The 23,249-nt window shown below is 43.4% G+C and overlaps 1 protein-coding gene across 1 annotated transcript in view; it reads right to left on the bottom strand.

Annotated features, from left to right (window-relative positions):
• The window catches only part of SPEN (spen family transcriptional repressor), a 210,987-nt gene that overhangs the window by 154,727 nt on the left and 33,011 nt on the right, over positions 1-23,249 (bottom strand). Inside the window, exon 2 of the mRNA XM_030186169.1 lies at positions 4,891-5,211. Coding sequence (XP_030042029.1) covers positions 4,891-5,211 — 321 coding nt within the window. The remainder of the gene's footprint in view (positions 1-4,890; positions 5,212-23,249) is intronic.

The raw sequence follows: 23,249 nt of genomic DNA, 5'->3' as shown, positions 1-23,249 counted from the left end.
AGGAGTCAAACTCCATGCTCAACTAGGCACAGAATAAGTCTGTAAGCCTCGGAGTGGCACTTAGGCTCTGCTGCACGGTCATGACTAGCAAAGCAGGGAGCTAGGCCAGGGACTCAGGGGAACTGAACAGCAACTTACTGCCTGATGTAGGTAGAGAAAAACACTGGAATCTTCCAGGGGATACAACAGCTTATTACCAGTGATATCACAGGTAGAATTCAGTCTTTCCTGTACTTCCGCCTGCTGGTAGGAAGGGATAACAACCTATTTGTGTAGAATGGTTGTGCTGACACCGAGGAAAAAAAAGGAGGTGTGAAGGGGGGGGAAGATTAATCTTTTCATGGTCAGCCCTTTATGAAAGTGGCCTAGAAACATCAGGCTGCGGGTTACTGTAGCAGTGTAATACTCCCAGGCAGGAAGTGTAGCTGGCATTATTTTACTAGGAATAAATGCAGCCTGAGGTGTTCTCTTAGGCTTCCGCAGCTGGCATCATGATTGTTGAAATTGTCCGAGTCTTGCTGCGTCTGAGTAAGTGGAACTAATGTTTCAGCCATCACGCTGTGACTTTCTTCAGTGTATGCTATGAGATCTGCAGTCTGCAAGAGGACCTCACAAGACTGGGAGACTGGGCAACCAAATGGTAGATGACATTTAATGTGAGCAAGTGCAAAGTGAAGCATGTGTTAAAGAGGAACCCAAAGTATAGATACGTGATGCAAGATTCCACACTAGGAGTCACTTAAGTGTCATCATTGATGATACATTGAAGCCCTCTGCTCAGTGTGCAGCAGCAGCTAAGAAAACAAATAGAATGTTAGGAACTATTAGAAAAAGAATGGAAAACAAAACTAAGTATATTATAATGCCTTTGTATCGCTCCATGGTACGACCACACCTCATACTGTGTACAATTCTGGTCACCACATCTCTAAAGAGATATAGAATGACAAAAGGCCCATGAAAATGATAAATTCCTAAATTCTACCTAAATTCTACAAATCAACTCTGAACCATCTAAATTTCAGGAAATTACTGAAGACCACCTTGTTCAAGAAGGCCTACTTTCCTGACTCATCCTAATTTACCTCTTCTTTTATTACAGCAAAATCCATGGACTCTATCTTTCTTACTCACTCTTATTATCTTTGTTGTTGTCTATACGATACGTAAACGTTTACTATTTTACTATTACATTGTTTAATTGTATTTTAATGCACTGTAGTCTTCCCTACAGTCCTGTGTAAGCCACATTGAGCCTACTACTAGTGGGAAAATGTGGGGTAAATGTGTTAAATAAATAAAGGGGAAAGGACGACTTCCTTATGAGGAATAGCTAAAGAGGCTAGGGCTCTTCAGCTTGGAGAAGAGATGGCTGAAGGGAGATATGATACAGGTCTATAAAATACTGAGTGGACTGGAATGGGTAGGCGTGAATCACTTTTTTACTCTCCAAAAATATATAAGGACTAGGGGGCACGCAATGAAGCTACTACGTAGTAAATTTAAAACAAATCAGAGAAAATATTTCTTCACTCAACATTTGGAATTCGTTGCTAGAAAATGTAGTAAAAGCAGTTAGCTTAGCAAGATTTTAAAAAGGGTTGGATAATTTCCTACAAGAAAAGTCCATAAGTATTAAGATGGACTTGAGAAAATCCACTGCTTGTTTCTAGGATAAGCAGCATAAAATCTGTTTTACTGTTTTGGGATCTTGCCAGGTACTTGTGACCTGGATTGGCCACTGTTGGAAACAGGATGCTGTGCTTGATGGACCTTCAGTCTGTCCCAGTAAGGCAATACTTATGTTCTTAAGATGGCTGAAACATCAATTCCAATTACTCAGACGTGGCAAGATGCGGACAACTGCAACAATCAGCAGCTTGAGGTGTTTACCACAAGCTATATTATTCGATTTATATGTAACGAGATGGACTGCATACAATTGTTTGCTTTGCATTCAATATTATGTATCCCACACTAAGTTATATTAATGTAGCACATGTTAATATAACACAAGTTATTGCCATTCAATGTGTGTAGATTAACTGCCATAATGCACCTTAACAAATACCCTCCCCTTAGAGTCTTGGCTCAAAGCTGTTCTTGTTCCACATTTCAAAGGATAGAGTGAGTGCGAGTGTGCATGTAACATTGCTGTACCCACTTTTTTTTTTTTTAGAAGACCAAAAGAACCTTTAGCTGCTGTATGTTTAACTGCTGAATCAATGAGTACACAGGATTTTATATTCTTCTTATAATGTTAACTTTTTAACTACTGTCCAGTCCCCATTTCATTTTTCCACAAACAAATTAAAGTATTTTAAAGGCTGAATTTCAAATATACTTCAGCCAGTCTTCCTATACAATATGGATTTCAAACAGAGACACTATAAGAAAGCAAAGTGAGGGCAGTGCTGTTTCAACAATTAAAAATTTATCCTAGTTAGGAAACAGTAAACGTACTGTGAGAATGTTAGTGCACAGGCTACCAAGATAAAAAAGAAACGATGGGATATTAACACTCTTCAGTAGTCTAAAGGCCCTGTTTACTACGCTGCGCTAGAGGCACGTTAGCATTTTTAGCACGTACTAAGCATTAGCATGCACTGTATAGTCACCCATAATATTCTTAAAACGCTAATGCACATTAGTAAACAGGGCCCTAATTTTGTTAATTAAAAGTCTGGATGATCTGGCCAGGATTGGGGAGGGGGGGGGGGGGTTGTCCCACAACAAATCTGTTAAACAAATGCTTAAGAATAAGAGGGGATTTTCTGATACTCTCCAAAAGATGTAGAGAAATACAGTTAATATGCCAAACTTTTCAAAATTTAGTCACAACTTATCTTAAAAGAAAGCATATTTGAATTTACCCTCTGCTTTCTTCCATATTTTTCCTTGAAAATTAATGTTCAGTTCCATGCCATAATTCATCTCCAGCTGTAACACTTCACTTGTCTAATCAAGATGTAAGATGTATGGTTTATTGGTGGTATTTGTTCATACTTGTTAGTTTCTTTTCCTTGATCCATCCTAGACAAATCTAAACCAAAAGGAAACTCCATGAATTCAGGAGAGATAGGAGAGATTGGAGATCTCCAAGTGTAGAATCAAAACTCTATGGGTGTCTAATTTATGGAGTTTCCTTTTGGTCTGGGCAGGATGATAAGAAAACACTTTTAATGGGTCTTCCAAGCTGAATACCAAAACATACAAAAATCTTCCTTAAATTTTGAATTGTTTCAGCACAGTGACCTTTCTCTGTTGTTGCTCCTCCTCCCCATGTATGTAAAAGTGAATTATTTAGGAGGCACACCATACAAGCCTTTCTGTTTTGATTTGGGTCTTTTTATGGGTGCAGAAAGAAACACACATTTTGTGATGGCAATTTCCAGGCTAATTTAATCATTAAATCAGGAGAAACAGTACTTCTAAAATTAGACATGAAAAAAAAGTCCTAATAAGTTAAAAAGGATACAGAAGAGAAAAACAAGAACTAGCACAGCTGCAATGCCTGATTTGTAATGTAATTATCTATTAATACTAGATGCTACTAGAGTTAGTGGAAAGAGAGAGTTTGATTTGGGTTAGAAGAGGAGCTATATACACGGCAGGACATACCAACCTTTTCCAAGTGCGGACCACGACCTATTATCCCAATTAATCTAGGGAGAGAATTGTGAACATAACTTCCCCAATTTTGGCCTCTCTTACAGGGATAATCCACCTTCTTAATGGGCAAGGGTGTCAAATGGCATTTTAGATGAGCCAACAAGAAAAATATTCTCAGTAATACCATCAAAAAATAAAACGAAAAAAATTCCATTGGATACAGTATTTTCAGACTGACAATTTTCACACCCCAGACGATTTCTTTGGACCAGGAGACACCCTTTTACTGCAGCCATTATGGGATGTTTTTGGCCCTAACTGTGACTCAAGCAGTTGGTAACACGAACGTTAAAAGGATCATCCTCCTCAACTGATCAACACAAGTAATCTTGAGGGTCCAGTTTTATAGCCATCCAGTGAATTTTTGATTGATGTATCCACAAGATTATTAACACAAAGTCCTAATACGATTTTTAGAAAAATTCCATAAAGTTTTAGATAGTAATAATCCAGTCTTCCTTTAGAGGCACACAATAGCATGATTCATATTTGTGGTCCTTATTCCAACTTTTTGAAGACAAATAGTTGTACATTCCAAAATTGTCCTTCATCTCAAAAAGGTACGTTGCGCCAATATCATAAAGGAAATTAATTCCAACAGGAAATCTGTGTAGATCCATTATGGAACCATGCAGTAAACTGCCTTCAGTCTTCACAATCTAATGAGATTCCATGGCTAAATGTTGGCTGTAGAATCCAAAGATGCTCCACAGCAAGGAAACCCTTGAGAACACATTTTTCAGAATGACAATCCAATTAGGCTGCAAGATGTAAAAATAAAAATAAAAACCGATAACCATGCTTCAAGCTTGCCCAAATTGGAACATTAGTACTCCTCGGACACTCCATACAGAACTTCAATCCACGGTACAGCACTATAACTCCATGTGGCAGAAGGAATAGATCCAAGAAGGCCTTAATGTTATCCAAAATAAAGGAAGTAGAATAACTCCATAATTACCACTGAACAAAGAAACGCCTCCATCTTTAAATCATCATCTTATTTCAAGGGAAGATATCCAATCAGCTGTACGAAACATCTTCTATGGCTCCACAAGACACCAGCAACTGGGACTGAAATTGCTTCCATTTCCAACCCAAAAGAAGAAATAATAGAATTCCCAAAATTTTACATCCATCTGGGGGCCCTAAATATGAGGTTCTGTTCCTCACCATATCAAATACACAATACCTGCCTAAAGAAATCTTGGAACTTACCCATCAAGTCTCCGCTCATAGCGTCCTTCCCGTGCATGAAGTGATGGTGGGGGGCCATAAGTGGGCCCCCCACCACCTCCTCTGAACCCAGAAACCTCTCTACTACGAGATGCTATGGAAACTGTATCATCCAAGCCCCGAGCAGCACTCGGAATAGTGCCTGGTTCATTGTAATCCGTCCGTAGGTCCCTATCTCCCATTTTGTTGACAGAGTTGTGAGCCTTCTGTGCACTTTTGATGTCCACAAAATCCACAAAGGCCGCCACTCCACCTTCTGACCCCCGTTTGGGCAGAATTTTGACACTCTCAACGCGTCCATACCTAAGAAGGAGAATGGAAAGAACAAAAAAAAAAAAAGTATTAGCATTGATAAGAACAGATTACTACAGATAAAATTCTTGTTACATGCCCATTACAAAAATTACCAATTTCCAACAATTTCACACTGATTAGCACAACTTCAACACATTTTAATAGGACATACGTAGACATACAGAATGATAAAAATCACTTTTTTGCAGTTATTGACCCTTAAATTTCAGCTAAACTACATACTATACTATAGAATATCTTGTTTATCATAATCATATTGCTTGTTATACTATCTTGCTTTTCATTATCATATTGCCTAAGATTCCTCTGTAACACTAAATGTCTATTTGCTAATGTCTTCCATTTTTCAAATGTATTGTAAGCCACATTGAGCCTGCAAAAAGGTGGGAAAATGTGGGATACAAATAAAATAAATAAATAAATAAATAAATATTCCACATTTTGTCTGTCAGGATTCAACGCGGATTACAATTTTAAAAAAAAGGCCTCCAACAAACGGAGTGAATTATAACTCAAACTAAAAAGTATACATTAAACTACTCCATATCATTTATAGAAAATAAATACATTTTTAGATATTTAGGAAACAACTAGATCTATTAATTTTAATGGGCTAGCTATTCCAAATGTTTGCACTTAAATATCTAAAAGGATGTTCCAGATATTTTTTTTAATCTAACTCTAAAACTTGGAAAAGCCAAAGTTAAATTCTGTGTAGAACGGGAATCATTACAATTATTAACAAGCATGGAATAGTTTGCTAATCTGTCCAAATTTTGGCCTGCCAATGATTTATAAATCACAGAACTATCTTGAGATCTATTCTGGAATTTATTGGCAACCAATGAAGACTCCTTAATAAGGGCGAAGCTTTCTCAAAGTATCACCCTAAAAATCCATCTGTCCGCGGTATTTTGAAGCACTTGTAACTTTTTTTTTACAACTTTACAGATATTCCCCATATAATGAATTACAGGAATCCAAATAAGGTAATACTGCTTCAGCAATACTTCTGAAACTCTGAGGACAAAGAAGATCAAACATCCCTCAACTGTCATAACCTCAAAACAACATATGCTTACCAAAGCATTAACTTGATCCTCTGTCATCCTAGAATCAAGAATCACACATATAACTTTTGATTTATTTTCTATCTGTGAAATTTCTCCTATATCCAATATCTCTCTCTCTCATATAAATATATATTTATTCCAAATTACATCATCATCTAATCTGAGAACAAGATTAGGCAGTGTACAATACATTAAATAAGTTCAAAGAAAGAAAAGCTCCATAAAAAATTGTAGTAATCAACGTGGCTTAGTACCATTGATTGTACCAGGAATAGCACTTGATGTGAGGACTTACACCAACTGAAACCTGGTGTAAATCTTGTGTGCAGCCCCCAAATTCTTAACACTGTGTGTAATTCTGTGGAACACCCCTGACCCGCCCATTCCCCTCCCATATCAATGCCCCCTTTTGGATTGCACACAAGACGATTTGGGCACAGAACTTTATAGAATCGTGTGCAGCCAGATCCACACACAAATCCAAATTAGAGCCAATTAACACCAATAATTGTTAATTGCGTATTAACTCATTTATTTGCACACACAAATCCAAATTAGAGCCAATTAACACCAATAATTGTTAATGGCGTATTAACTCATTTATTTGCACACACAACTCAGGATCATGCTCAAATTTGAATACCATTTATAGAATCCAGGAAATAGTCTTTTCCAGGTTTTAGCAATACTGTAATCTCTGCTATTTTCATAGAAACACCTGTGGTCTCTGCTTTTAATATTATTGAACTATGTATTCTCTAACCTTTGTACCCATCTAGCCCACAGTACTACCCTCCACTCTCCTTAATTCTCCAGTGGTTATATCCTGAAAAGTTCTTTTTATTTGTTCTCCCTCATACAAGTTCTCCAGCATTTTATTCTTTATCTTCAATATATGCAATTCATATACCTGGATTTCATTTTATGTGCCAGCAGCTTGTCCACATTATTTTCTTGTTCAACATATAGATGCTTAACACTGTCTAACTGATGGGATAGCTTAGAAGCCATTAAAGCTTGCAATTCCCATTTCGCTAAACTCTAATTGCCTATACATTTGAAAGGACAATGTCCCATTGTGCTATGGTTTATTAGTATTTAATTGAATGTGCCTTGAAAACGCTGTCTTGCAAACATTAATTCATGCTTTCCTTGTTTCTTGTTTGGATTACTGCAACATGATATACATAGGTCTTTCTAAATCAGAATTGAAAAGGCTACAAACACTCAAAATACGGCCATTTGGCCATTGTTCACAGATTTGACCATTGTTTTCCTTTACTTAAATCATTACACTGGTTATCAGTTTGTTACCGTATCCAGTTTAAAATCCTATGGTACTACATAAGGCCCTTCATTCAAGACCCCCCCCCCCCCCTTTATTTATCCAATCTAATTCTTCCTATCCCTCCATTCCTTGGTTATCCCCTCACGTGTACAGGCTTACTATGAATCTACCAGGCACACAGCCTTTTTTTTCCTGGGTGCCAAACTTTGAAATAACCTCTCCCCAAATATTTGTGGTGAACTCTCATTTACTAAATTTAAGTGGACAATGAAACACTATTTGAAGAGATTTTCTGTTGACCACTCCTTGCTGGGAGCTTGCGGAGTCTGCAGATTGATAGTGCTGTGCTCGAGGACCTGTTCTCTATCTAGGTATGTGTGAGATTTCATCCTTTGAATGTATAAAGTTATCTGTCCTATTTTTATTGGTGTTCTTTTCATTCTTTTCTAGCCTGTAAACTGCACTGACCTATTTCTGGAACGGCGGTATAGTAAGTCCTTGAATAACCAAACATAATATACTGCCTTATTATTTTTGTAAACCACTTTAAAACCTTGTCGTATTAAGCGGTATATCCAGTTAATAAATCAAATCAAAGCAAACAGGTTTACAACAAGTTAAAATAAATCAAAGCAGGGAAAGAAATGCATAATAAGGATAGCATTTTAAAAAGACAAAAAAAAGGACACAAAGAAAACAATTAAAAAATGCTGTAGAAAGTCCTCTCTCAACTAAAATTTATCTGGTGTTAAATGTGTGCAGGTTATTTACGGTTTAGCTCTATATTCTCAGGACTATGGAATTTCCGTTGTGTTTGCTTTAAAAATGGACTGTTGGTATCTCCAGGTGTCTTCTCCTAGATGTGGACTAGATTTGATTATATGTATATTGTTTTCTTTTTGCTTGTTTGATTCTTACCACATTTTCTTATGTTACTTTTGAATGTAACATTTAAAAACTCTTAACTTAAAAAAAAAAAATAGTTCCCAGATACACTCCACCTCCCCCCATTCTCTTTTTACAAACTATGTTCAATGGGAAACCCCATCAGCATCAATACCAACATTTAGTGTAAATACTCTGCAATGACTTTGTTGACTTTCTCACAAATCCCTTTATCATTCTACAATTGTTCATTTGGTCTACAGAATTGGTGGTTGACCATTCTCTTCTGAGGGGTACAGAGGCATCCATTTGAAGACCAGACATAATATCCCAGAGGAGTGCTGTTTGCCAGGTGCCAAAATGTAAGATGTTACAGAGAGCTTGCCAAGATTCATCAAGCCTAATAACTATTATCCAATGCTGCTCAACCATGTTAGCACAAATCATACTAAGTACCCCAACAAACCTATCAAAATTGATTTCATGGCTCTGGAAGAGGGTGAAGGACACAGATGCACATAAAATTAAGCCTTACCTGATATTTTTCTTTCCTTTAGATTCAGGGGAGTAGCGAGACCTTGAGGTGGGAGGGGGCCAAAGCCCAAAGTGAGGGGGCACATCTTGGTCCGCAACTGCCCCCCCCCCCCACCGTCTCGCCGCCCTGCTCCTCCCCACCCACTGCTGCCGCTGTTAATATATCTTGGCTGGTGGGGGTCCCCAATCCCCGCCAGCTGAAGCACCGCTGAAAACAATACCTTGGCTAGCAGGGCTCCCCAACCCCTGCCAGCTGAAGCCTTAGTCCAGCACTGGTCTCCAGTGCCGCCTTATTGCCTGCGCTGCTCTCTCTTCCCCTCACGTCCAGCATGCTCAATTTCACTAAAAGGAGCGTGCCGGACGTGAGAAGAGAGAGCAGACAGGCAATGCGGCGGCGCCGGAGACCAGCGCTGGATGAAGGCTTCAGCTGGCGGGGGTTGGGGACCCCCACCAAGCAAACCAGGGGACCAGAGCAGGGATAAAGGAAATCAATTGCAATGTAGTCCCTTCCTCACAGACACCAATCCAAACTGAGTCGATAACAAAAATACAGGAACTGCAAAGAAGAAATCTGTCGATCATTTCTTGGGGGGCCAAGATGGCGTCTGAGTAAGTTGTGCAAGAAACAGCTCTGCGTCTCACGACACATTGTTTCTTGAAATCCGATTTTCCTGTTTATTACTATGCCTAAAAGGAGGGGTAAACAACGCGTCAGCCCCGCAACGCCTGCTTTACCTGCTGTGGGGACGCTGGACCGTTTCTTTTTGCCAGGAACTATGGGAGGAGCTTCTTCGCTGTTGGGGACTATGGGGAGAGGACTACCATTTCCCTGACTTGAAGACGAGACATCTTTCAGCCTCGAGTCAAGAGTCCCTCCACCTATGCCAGCATTAGACCCGAGGACTATCCAGGAAACTTCTGAAGCGATTCAATCGACAGGGTTTCCTGGCACAGGTACCGCCCCGAGTTCAGAAACGCCAACGCTTCCCGCAGAAGAAGGGGCGGGAGAGATAGGAGGAGAGGAAACCCCTGGGGAAGATCTTGGATCCTTCGTGGCACAATCAGCGATAACCTCCACATCAGGTTTGGATATCCTAAGTCAGTCATATTTACCTACTAAACCTCAAATAATAATTTTGGACAATATATGGGAAGCATTGTTGGGCTTAGAGACTTCTTTTTCTCTCAAAAATTCAAGCTCCTTAACCAGCAATTTAATCTTGAGAAGGAAAAAGTGATTGCTTCAATTTCTTTACCCACTGTTAGCCTTTTTTTATTTATAGCAAACTCAAAAAGGATACAAGATAGTCAACAGATTCAAGTAAACCTTATAAAAGAAAATCTTTTCCTGCATAATAAAATTGAAATTCTGGAAAACTATCAACGTTCCAATACTTTAAGATTAACTAATTTTCCTAAACAAATTTCAATTTCACCCTTGATAACTTTTAAAAAATATCTAAGTGAGGTACTTAAAATTCCTGAGGAATCATATCCTCCAGTCTCAAAGATATACTACATACAACCTTTTCATAAGAAGGAACAACAAATAGAAGAGGGGACAGAACATCCTGTAGAAACCTTAGATATGAACTTAACCCAGATACTTCAAGATGATAAAAAGGGCTTGACAACAGCTACGCTTAAAGTGACTTTTATTTTACAGCCTGACAGACAACTGGGTACTTAACGGTATTTTCTCCATAGAGAACAACTTTTTCTGGATTGTAAAATACAAATGTACCCAGATGTCTCAAAAACCACACAAAAGAAGAGACAAGAATTTCTTAAACCGCCCCAAAGCTTTCCAAATAGGTGCTTTGTTCTGGTTGAACTTCCCTTGTAAGTGTGTTTTCAAATTTAATTCTATCAAATATTTTTTTTTACTCAAAACAATTAAACTCTTTCTTGGAGGCTAAACTGGCAGAGTCACCTAGACCAATTCCAAGAACATTAACAACTTCAACTCTGTGAAAGTAATTATTCCTGGTAGCCCTTCTCAGCCACCTTTTCATTTCAAGTTTAGAAGCTATTATGTTATCTTAGATTTCTGATTTCCTCTACTATTGTATAATGCCCCCAGATATTGGACTAGAGATGAGTAATAGATCAATATTTTGAATGATAATATATTATTGTATTTTCCTGTTTGCTTGTTTCTTTTGACTTAAAATCATCTTTTTCTATTTTCAAGATGTATGCCGAGACGCCCAAGTAGCAACCCGGCAAATCTCCTCTAGCAGGAGGACCGCCATCTCCACCCTTGAGGTCGCCTGTGCCGGAATAGAATGAGCTCTCAAGGCCTCCAGCAGTGCTCTACCTTCCAGGATATATGCCGAAGCAATTGCCTCCTTAAGCCATTGCGCAATGGTGACCTTGAATGCTGCACCATCCCTTTGAGGCCCTGAAAGAAGAACAAAGAGATGATCCAAGCATCGAAAACCATTCGACATCTCCAAGTAATGCAGGAGAACTCGGCAAAACGTCCAGAAGACGGAGTTTCGCAAACTATTCCGGAAAATCTTCCTTGTGAAAGGAATGAAGAAAAAGTGGTTGATTGAGATGAAACGCCAAGAGGACTTTCTGTAGAAAAGATTGAACCGTACGCAGCATCACGCCCACCTCTGAAAATTATAGAAAAGGGTCTCTACACAAGAAGGCCTAAATCTCCAGACCTGCTGTGCAGAAGTCATAACCACCAAGAACAAAGACGCTGAACACAAAGGTTCAAAGGGTGCTTTCTGCAAAGCCTAAAGCACCAGATTGAGGCACCATGGCTGACAAGGTCAACGAATGTGGGGGGGCGAAGATGAAGAGCCCCTTTCAAGAAATGAACCACATCCAGATGTATCACTAGGAAAGCGCCAGTCATGCAATCCCTGAAGCAAGCAAGGCCCACTACCTACACCTGGAGCGAATTATAGGCCAAGCCTTTGTGCAAACCATCCTGGAGAAAGGCCAACATGTGAGCAACAGATGCTGTGAAAGGCAACCATGAGTGTAAAGCACACCACGCCTGAAAGGCATGCTATACCTGAGCATACGCCGTAGTGGTGGAACACTTCCTAGCCTGAAGTAACGTAGCTATAAGCTGCATCCGAATACCCCTTTTTTCTCAATCTTGCCCTCTCAACAACCAGGCTTGGAAGACCACAGCGGGAGGGATCCTCCATCCAAACCAGGCCATGTAGTAGATCTGAAGTCACTGGCAGTCGCATGAGTTTGTCCACCAGGAGACAAACTAAGTCCACATACCAAGGACGGCATGGCCAGTCTGGAGCCACCAGCACCACTAGCTCTCTGTGATGACTGATGCGGTGTTGCGCTCTCCCTATCAAAGGCCAAGGTGGAAAGAGGTAGAGCAGCTTTGCTTGAGGCCACGGCTATAGCAGGGCATCTAACCCTGTGGACTTGAGCTGTCTGAAGAACTTGCCCACCTTGGCATTCTCCCGGGTCACCATCATGTCCATCTCCAGCATACCCCATTGCTGGCAAATCAGGAGTACGTTTCCAAAGACAATGCCCATTCCACCAGATCCAGAAGCCACCTGCTGAGGAAATCCATCTGCACATTGTCCTGGTCCGCAATGTGCGCTGCCGACAGGCACTGCAGGTAAACCTCTGCCCACTGTAGATGACTCGCTTCGGCGGCCAGAGACAAGCTCTGTATGCCCCTGCCAATTGATGTTAAGCTACTGCAGTCATATTGTCGGACAGAACTTGGACAACCCTGCCCTCCAGCAATTCCTAAAATGTCAGTAAGGCATTCACTATCGCTCTGAGCTCCATGGACCAAGTCGCTTCCAACTGTGAACAACGCTTCTGAGCGTACCATTGAAGGCAATGAGCTCCCTCATCCAGACAAACTGGCATCCTTCACCACCACAGCCCACTACGGGGAAACAAATGGTATCCCTCGTTATAAGCTGGAGTCATGGAGCCACCAGGCCATGCTGCACCTCACCTCTGGCAATCACAGAAGCTGTCACTGATAGTCTTATCTGAGCCCCCAGTCCGAATGTATTTAAGATAAGTGCTTTAAGTTAATATATAAACAATAGAAGCCGATGAAGATTTCAGTGCAGTTTAGAATTGCCATAAAATTAAGTTTTGGCAATTTTGCACTACTGAGGCAAGAATTTAAAAGTTTTGAAGATTTACTGAAAACTTGTAATGTGTGAAGAAAGGAGGGAATAAGATCTGGGATGGTTGAAATTGAAGGGTGAAATATTGATAGTCTTGTGTCACTGGGGACTATATGGATAGAAGAGACAGCTGCAGAGGGCGAATGTGAGCTTTCACCCACAGCACCACTTGCAAGGTGGCCGCCATAGACCCCAACACCTGAACATAATCCCAGGTTCTGGGTCTGGTTAAATTCAGCAGGCCGTGCACCTGCAAGTGCAGCTTGACTCTCCTGCCATCTTGTAAGAACACTTGACCCTGCAACTTGTCGAACCAAACTCCCAGATACTCCAGAGATTGAAAGGGAACCAGATGACTTTTCACAAATCCGTCTGCACATTGTCCTGGCCTGCAATGTGCGCTGCCACCAGGTAAGTGGCCTTGAGAAGCATCCCATGCTAGAGTGCCCACTGCCACATCTGGATGGCCTCATGATACAGTGGGCGTGATCCGGTACCCCCCTGCTTGTTGGTGTAGTACATTGTTTGAATGAATACAATTTGGCTGGACAGCCGATCTCTGAAAGCCTATAGAGCTTTCCAGATTGTACGTAGCTCCAGGAGATTGATCTGAAGGTTTGATTTCTAAGCTGAACAAGCACCCTGGGTGTGAAGCCCATCTACATGAGTCCCCCACCCCAGGCGGGATACATCAGTTCTCAGCACCTTCTGGGGTTGAGGAATTTGGAATGGAAGTCCAACAGTCAAATTAGACCAGATTGTCCACAGAGACTGAGCCAACTCCGGTGCTACTCGGATGACATCTGCTAGGTTCCCCAAGGTGTGGCACATTTGGGAAGTTAGGGTCCACTGGGCAGATCTCATGTGAAGACATGTCATGAGCATGACATGGACAATGGAGGCTATGAGGCCAACATCTTCTGAGCTGTGACTGTTGGCTGGCTCAGACCTGAGTGGGAAGAGCGAAAAGAATGTCCACTCTTGGCACAGGGAGTAAAACCTGCACCTACTGCATGTCTAGCAGGGCTCTGATGAACTCCAAATGCTGAATGGGATGCAGATGGGACTTCGGATAGTTTAAAATGAACCCTAGTACCATAGTTCTCTGCATGGACTCCTGAGCACAGTCCTTTGACATGCTCTTTAACAGCCAATCGTCCATGTAGGGGAACACAAGACTCCCAAGTCTGCGTAATGATGCTGCAACTACTGCAAGACATTTGGTGAAAACCCTGGGAGCAGAAGCGAGGTCAAAAGGCAACATGCAGTACTGGAAGTGATGTATCCCCAGCTGAAATCAAAGATACCTCCTATGCTTTGTAATCTTAGGCCTACTTGCAATACAGCTCTCTAATTCTGGAATTCTTCCCGTAATATGGATAATCTCATTCTGTGTAGTTGCACTCCTGCCTCTTCTTCAGTCAGCCCCAGTAAGTGATTTTACCTCTTAACTTAGGACTTGTCAATGCTTGCTCTATTTGGAACAAATCTTCACTAGTGCAAGATCTCTTCGCCACTTCTTCTTTGGATCTTTTAACTATAGCTGAAACTTGGCTTCACGATGGCAGAGGCCTATTTATATCAGGCCCTCCCCTCAGGGTTTACAGCATTTCATACTGCCCACTCTCCTCGGAGAGGGGGGCAGTGTGGCCTTCTGTCTTCTTCTTTTCAATGTGTTGAGCTCTCTGCCAGTACTTTTCCTTACCCATAACTTCTTGCCGTATCTATTATGGCCCCTATTTCTCTTACAATTCTTGCTTGTTATTGTCCTCCTTCTATTCCATTGCACCTTTGGCCTTCTTTTGAACAATTGCTCGTTGATGCATACCTCATACCTCCTCTTTTTTAACATTCTTGGACAGTATCGGTCTCTGTCAGGCTGTTACTGTTTTCCTACTCACACTGCAGGTCACACTATCTTATGATACATAGCTCCATCTTCCCACTCCTTTTCAGTCTCTAATATTCATTCTCTGCCTCTGACATGGACAGGTCAATTTTTGGTTACAACGGCAGTCTTGCTCTTCTTCCTTTATTTCTCCTGTCACACCCAGTTACATTCTGTTCTTTGGTATGCTTACCATTATCCCAATTCTACTGTTCCTTTGGCCTCTTTATTCCCTGATGATTTTTCATCTTTATCTCTTGAGGATATGGTCTTTTCCTGGAATTCGGTTTTATCTTCGTTTTTTACTATCCCCTCTGCTTACCCTGATAACCGGTCCAATTTGTTTTGAAAAATAAATTGTCCATGGTTTCACTCTGGTCTACATTTGCTCAGACGTCAGCGCGAATTTGGCGCAAGCACCGTGATACAGATACATTCTCACTTCTTCGGGCTGCCCAAAACTTGTTTAATATGAAGCTTAAGGACGCTAAGCATTATTATTTTTTCTCTCTAATAACCAAATCTAATTATTTTCTTTTGTTTCTCAACTCACCTCTACTACAATGAAGTATTTTCAGCCTTGTTTATCTGCTGAAGTCCTGGCAGATTTCTTTATTTCCAAGGTCCACAAGCTTGTTGGTTCCTTACAGCTGATTTCTGTTGGTCCTTGTTTCCTTGGTTCTTTTAATTCATCAGTCACTCCCTTATCAGTTGTGTTTCCCTCTAAATGGGAATCCTTTTCTATTCCATACCTTACTTGAGCCATAGGTGTCCTTCATGCTATGCATATTACTTCTTGCTCACTCGATCCATCTAAATGGTTGACATTTTGTTCACATGGTTTGTTACCATTAGGTAGTCAAATGATTTCACAGAGCCTTATCTCTGTTAGTGTTCCTGACTCTTGGAAAAATGCAATCGTTTCTCCTCTCCTTAAGAAAGCTTCTCTGGATACAACTGACCCTGCCAATTACCTTCTGGTTTTGAATTTGCCCTTTATTGCAAAACTGTGAGAGATTTGTCTTTGACCAACTCCTCAGTCACTGTGATTCTCAATCTATTCTGCACCCTCGTCATACAGGATTCAGATCCCTTCATAGTACAGAAACAACTGTTGTGGCACTGATCAGTAAGTTACACTGTATCCTGGATTATCGTCAAATCGTGCTGGTCGTGTCCCTGGACCTATCTGCTGCTTTCAACCTTGCTGTCATTCATTACTTCTCAAAGGTTACAAACAATTGGTTTATGTGACTCAATTTTACAGTGGTTTAGTTAATTTCTTGAGAATCAATCTTTTATCGTGCAGACTTCAACTTCTACTTCCTCTCAGCATCCTTTGATACGTGGTGTTCCGCAGGGTTCTGTCCTGTCTCCTCTTCTCTTTAATATTTACCTAAGCCCTCTGGCTACTCTGATTCAAGATCACAATATCTGATATTTTTTACGCAGACAACATTTTGTTAATTTACCCTACCTCATTTATGTCATCTGCTCTCAGTCAATTTCAATCTTGTCTGACAGCTTTGTCTACATGGCCTGCAGAGCACCAACTTGTCCTCAATACATCTAAAACTATAGCAGCTTGGATTACGGGTACTCATCCATGCCCTAAGTTCAACTTAGTTCTCCTTGATAGATCCATTGCTTCCTGGGTAATCAGTTAGATTCTAAATTGTACTTTGAACCCCAAGTTACTAATGTCATTAAACAAGGATTTTTGACTCTTCATAAACTGCGTTCTACTCGGAGTTACACTGATGCCTCCCTCTCTCCATATTTTCACAAATGCTTTTTGGTTTCATGTCTAGATTACTGCAATGTAGTGTACGTTGGTATCTCTAGCTCTGTTCTCCGTTGCCTTCAATCCCTACAAAATTCTGCAGCCCGTTTTCTCTTCAGAGCATGGACGTTGATCATGTAACACCTCTATTGGCATTTCTCAACTGGCTCCTAGTTTTCTTTCGCTCTCAATTCAAACTGCTTTGTTTGACACATCGCGCTCTTCATACAGGCTGTCCTTCCTATTTGGCATTCCCTACTATTCCCTATATTCCTGGCCAAGCACTGAGATTTCTTGATTCAAATCATCTTGTCCTTCCTTCTCACCGAATGGCTCACGTTTTTCTTTTTCCTAGCACCTTATCTCTGGAATGGTCTGCCCCCATTTATTAGAGGGATGGGTTCATTGATTGTTAAATTTAAGACTCTTCTAAAGAGAATCTTCTATGATTACTTTTCCCAGACCTATCAGCAAGAGCCACAGCAGGACAGGCTTCCTCTGGAGGACTATTTGAGAAACACGGGCCTCCCGACACTTTCGAGGGCAGCTAGAGACCAATTGAGTGCCCCCTTCCAGGCCTGAGAGATACAGCAGACCATAAAATCCTTGACTTTAGGCAAGGCCCCCGGGCCTGGAAGGGTTCTACACAGAATATTACAAACTGTTAGTAAACCAACTGAGTGTTCCCCTTACTCTGCACTTTGAGGAAACAGTGGTCGAGGGAAGATTGCCCAGGAGAGTGAATGAAGCACTAATCGTTCTCATACCTAATCCAGGTAAACCTTCAGACCTACCAGGGTCCTATCGCCCGATTTCGCTCCTCAATGTTGACACAAAGATCTTGGCCAAAATACTAGCGGATAGGCTCGCCCTTCACCTTCTGGCTCTGGTGGGACATAACCAGGTGGGATTCGTGAGGGGGGGCGACACCCGGGATTGAATGTGCGTAGAGCATTATTAGCCGTTGCCTATGCTGAGTCGACAGGCCAACCACTGCTACTGGCAGGATTGGATGCCACGAAAACTTTCGATCAGGTCAATTGGGACTCTCTCTTTGAAGTACTTCGTTATGTGGGCCTGTCCGGCTGGTACTTGCAAGCAGTGGAAACGTTGTACTCCAATCCAGTGGCTCGAGTTTTGGTGAATGGGATGTGCACTCCAAGCTTCCAGGTACGCCGTGGCACCAGGCAGGGCTGTCCGCTGTCCCCGCTTTTGTTCCTGATAAACTTAGAGCCACTATTGCGTAATATTATAAAAGACCCAGGGATTGTGGGGGTGTAGCTACCTCAGCTTAATATCACATTAGCCTATGCAGACGACATCTTACTGGTCCTAACACAGTCCCAAAGATCATTAATGGCAGCGTTAGAGCACATTGAGGTATTTGGATACTACTTGGGCTTTCGGCTGAAATTACAAAAGTTGGAGGCAGCCTCCATTTACCACACAAAACCTGGGAAGGAAATGCACTCTGGCGATTTTCTCCTTTCCTCTGGAGGGAGGGGTCAGATGGGATGCCACAGGACTTCTCCTCTGAGAACTACCGCAGATCCTCATCTAACTCCCATGAGCGTTCATTGGTGTTGGCAAAAAACTCATGGAAGGGACGAGACCGAGCCTGCCTTGAAACAGAGGAGCCATGTCCTCAAGAACGGCTTCCTTCACTGCCCACACGGGTGGCTGGCTACATCAGTGCCACACAAAATACTGGCGTTGGCGTCCTCACTGCAGGCTGAGGGCCTTGCAGGGCTGCAGGAAGTGGCATAGCTGGTGCAAGCACCCCTGATGCCGATGCACACTGCTGTAAAAACTCCGTCAAAGCTCAGGAAGCATAGCCCAGATGTGCTCATCAAGAAAGGCCATCAGGAAAGGCTGGGGTGCTGGTCCAGAGACTACTAAACTGCTGGGGTCGAGACGAGTGCCTGGTCCTGGCTGCATGGAGACTTACCCATCAGCACCTCTTGAATGAAGTAGAAGCAGTCCTTCCAGCGCCAACGCTTCTCAGGGCCCGAATTCCTCAGTATCCCTGAGCTCCTGGTATCGTGCATCCAGGAGGATCAATGCCAATGCTTCTTGGCCTTTGCCCGATGCCAGTTATTGATGCTCCTAGTGCCAACAAGGACGCCGAGTTGTCGGGTCTAATGCTAACCGGTCTTGGAGGCCCTGCACAGTGGACGGAATTGAGGCAGGTAGAGACCCACTTGATGTACGTCCATTCCCAGTGTCTGAGGCAGGCCTCTCAGCCATACGAACTGATGCACCCAATGCTAATGCAACATTAATGCAGATAACGAAACAGAGACTTCAAACCAGGCTCTCTGGCCAGCTGTGTTCTTTTCTTCATACGAAGGCAAAGAACATAGCTGGGAGGGGTATGTTCAGGTCCCAAACACTGAAGACACCAAGAATGAGTATCATTGCCAGAGAAGGTCCTACTGCACCGGATACAGTGATTAAAGCCACTGGGAACCTTCTGTAACAAGAAAGGGAAAACAGCAGAGGCCAAATCAAAGGCTCAATGACGACTAAAATAAAAAACAGCACACACCAGAAACTACCCAAGAGTGCCTACTGAGAGTGCCAAAAAAAAAAAAAAAAAAAACCTAACAGTGGGTAAAAATAAACTACAAATATACAGGAAGGAAGAGGGACCTTTCCAAAAAAAAAAAAGAAAACAAAAAGTCAGGGCACAAAACACCGAATGGAAGGTACAAAAATCAAAAAAAGTATGCTTACACACCAGACACTGAGGATCGCAGGACAATCGTGTTCTCTCCTCACTGTGGATGAGAAGAAACCGATGTTCAAGCACTTTCGCAGTGGGCAGGAAGGCACTTGTGCGGTGGAGATGCTGCGTGTGCTCTTAAAGCTCTAATAGCTTAAGCTCCGCACCGGGCAACGTGGATGACGTCACCTACATATTAAAATATGGCCAGTTGTCCTCAGTTACTAGCATACAAAGGTCTCTGCCTCCACTCTGTAAAACAGGGGTTCTTGGCCCGGTTCTTGGGACACACCTGGCCAGTCAGGTTTTCAGGATGCCTGCAGTTGAGTGTGCATGAGATGGATTTGCATGCACTACCTCCATTGTATGCGAGTCTGTCTCATGCGTGTTCACTGTGAGGTCTGGGGGCGTGTCTGGCTAGATGTGTCCCGGGGACTTGGTTGAGAACCCCTGCTCTAAAATGTGTGCTGATTCCTTGATATGCAAGAAGACTGTAGAATGAGGGGGTGGGGGTTGAGAAGTGTCTAAAGGGCCCTCAGTATTCACTATCAGAGCAGCTCCTGCTTAATGTCAAGTGCTCAACTAGAGGGCTGCCCAATTGAGAGGGATATAATGTGCCCTGCAAAGTCCCAGTGGGAGTCAAACCTGCCACCCCCAGGATCCAGGCCGCACCCCAAACCATTATTCTATGCCTCCAGAAAAAAAAAATGTTAATTTGTTGCGCAGACTGGATGGACTGTTCAGGCCTGCATGTTAACCATGATCAACGTCTTAATTACCGATCACGATTTTAAAAATTTAATAGCAATTAGTTATTGATTGCATGCTGCCCATTTTGTGCCTCCTCCCCACTATGCATAGTCCGGCATCGCTCCACTCCCCTCCCAGACCTGTCCACGGCTTTCCTTCCCTTCCCCACCCAGTGTACCTTTTTAAACAGCAAGTCTTTGACCCTGCATGCCAGCGGCAGCCGTACACAAAGGCTGCCTGCAGCCTGCATGGGCCTTTCCTTCTGACCTGGCCTACCCCTTCTAATGCAACCGTTTTCACAAGGGGCAGGCCAGATCTGAGGGAAAGGCCCAGTGCAGGCCACAGGAAGCATTTGCGTACGGCTGTTGCTGTTTACAAAGGAACACTGGGTGAGGGTGCAGGGAGGACCTGATAAAAAGCTGCAGTCAGGTCAGGTAGCGGAGGGGGATATGCTGGACCATCAGGGGGAGAGGGAGGGAGGGAACTGAGAGACAACCATGGGCACCATGGGGGGGGGGGGGGGTGAAGGAAGGAGAGATTGAGAGAGAACCACGGGCACCGGGGGGGGGGGGGGGGGGGAGGGAGAGTGAATTGACACACATCCATGGGCACCATGGGGGGAAGGAGGGAACAGAGAGAACCATGGGAACCATGTGGGAGTTGGGCGGGAGGGAGAGAGGAAATAGAAAAAAATCGCAGATACAGTGTGGAAGTTGGAGGTAAAGGGAGGAAGGGACTTGAGGGACCACCACGGGCACCATGTGGGTTGGGGGGAGGGAGAGAGAGAAACTTGTGCAGTATGTGGGAGTGGGGGAGGGAATTGAGAGAGAAAAGCGAGCATCGTGTGTGGGAGGGAAGGAAGAAGGGAACTGAGAGAGATCCGCAGGCTGGACTGCGCGGGGTGGGGAGGATACAGAGAGATGCCAAACTAAGGAAGAGAAGGAGCGAAGTAGAGGGAGAAGAGGGAAATATGCTGGGCTGAAAGGGAGAGAGATACAGATAGTGGACCTGGGGTGGAGAGGTTGGAGAGAAGGAAGAGAGGTATTGGTCTCAAGGGGGTGGCGGAGTTGGGGAAGCCACACATCAAAATCCTGAAAGGGGCTCACCGAGACAATGCCATCTGAAGAGGGCATATGTGGGCCCTTGCTCATGGCATCACATCCAGAGTCACTGCCATGGAACTGAGCAGTCTGAATCGGTTCCAGGCCCGGAGGCCTACTATACATTCAGAGCTCTCTTCTGGGCCTGCAAGTTGATTATGTGCTCTACTGGGAGAAACATAATCCCCAGTCTTGTGTTGAAGTACATGCTAAGTTACTCCAGCTCTTGTCCTCATAATTCACCATCCAGTCAAGCCACTCCAACAAGCAGATCAATGTCACTATTGCTGTCACCCTCACCCCCTCCAGATGAGTCATCCAAGTACAGCGGTGCACTGCCACCACCAACATAACCTTGAAAAAGGTTTGGGACAATGTGGCTAGGCCAAATGGAACTGCCTTGAACTAATAATACCTGTCAAGAAAACAGAGCAGCAGCAACTGTGTGTCTCCCTGATCATAATATGCAGAAAGGGCTCCATCAGATCTAGGGAGGCGAGGAACTCAGATCTCCAACTGCAGTGTCTCCATGTGAAAGTAAGGGATACACAGGGAGGCACTGACACCTTTCAAGTCTAAGATGGGGCAGAAGTCATCCCTCCCCCTTCTTGAAACAACAAAATTGAGTATCAGCCTCACCCGTTTCTGAAAGGGTACTGGCTTCACCATCCCAAAGCAGAACAATCGTTTCAGAGTGACTTCCACTGCCTCTCTTGAGGGGAACAAGAGGGAGATGATATAAAGGGGGTTCTTCAAACTCTAGGGCACAACTCTACTGGACCACCTACATGATCCACTGCTCAGAGATTATGAGAACCCACTTGTGGTAAAAGTGACATAGCCTTACCCCACTTGAACCTCCAAGGGAACCTGCTGAACCTCACTGGAGCCCTCTGACTCCTGCCAAGGAATACAAAACACCCTCACCCTTTGAGCCCTGCTGAAAAGGCCTACCCCTTCTGTAATTTCAGGGGTTACAGAGATAGCCAAGAACTGCCTGCCCATGTGATAACGGCCCAGTACTTAATCGGTACCTGCTCCTAACAGGTTAAGGATGGTCCTCTGGGAACTGCTGGAGCCTGGCTTTCCTGTAATCTTTAACAAGTTTTCTAAATCCTCTCCAAACATCAAGCAATTCCTAAAGGGCAGGTTTCTCAGACCTGTCTTGGAGGCTATGTTAGATGCCCAATGATGAAGCCAGAGCCACCACTATGGATGCCACCAAGCAGGAGACGATGAAGACCAGACCATAGAGCTCATATGCTAGAAAGGCCACTCCACATTTCAAGTGAGCAACCTCCGGAAACACCATCAACTACTGAAGCCATTATGAAAGAGCCTGAACCACACTGCAGTCAGAAATGGTCTGAAGCTATTAAGGCCACAGGGGCCCTCCTAGGAAGCCCTGACATCAAGGCCTCAACCGGAGGGGAGTGGGCTCTTTCACCTCATGCTCATCATGGTCTTCCATTCTGCCCACACTTTGGTAGATCAGTATTAAAATGGCTGCTATTCCCACCAAAGAAAGGAAACCCATGGCCGGCACTGGGGGACAAATGAGATGAGGCATCATTGCATTTCTCCTTCAACAGGCCCCTGGGCTCCCTCTGGGATGAGACAACAGCTGCCCCAGTAAATGCAGGGCAAAAGGAACTGGTGGCACTGCTCTGCTTCCAATCCCTGCAGGCCATGCATCTCCTGCCTTGGAGCATGATGGTCACTGCTGATTAGGAGTGTGACATTTGTGAGTCCTTGGCCCAGAGGCGGCTGCGTGAGGATCACTCAACCACCTCTGGGTAGACAGAGTCCAAAGAGTATCCCAAATAACTGGACTGGATTGCAAGTGGAGGTGAAC

The sequence above is a fragment of the Microcaecilia unicolor genome, chromosome 13 (genome assembly GCF_901765095.1).
Source record: "Microcaecilia unicolor chromosome 13, aMicUni1.1, whole genome shotgun sequence".
Taxonomy (NCBI): Eukaryota; Metazoa; Chordata; class Amphibia; order Gymnophiona; family Siphonopidae; genus Microcaecilia; species Microcaecilia unicolor.
Note: the sequence above shows the minus strand (reverse complement) of the source record. Positions and strands in the feature narration are given on the sequence as shown.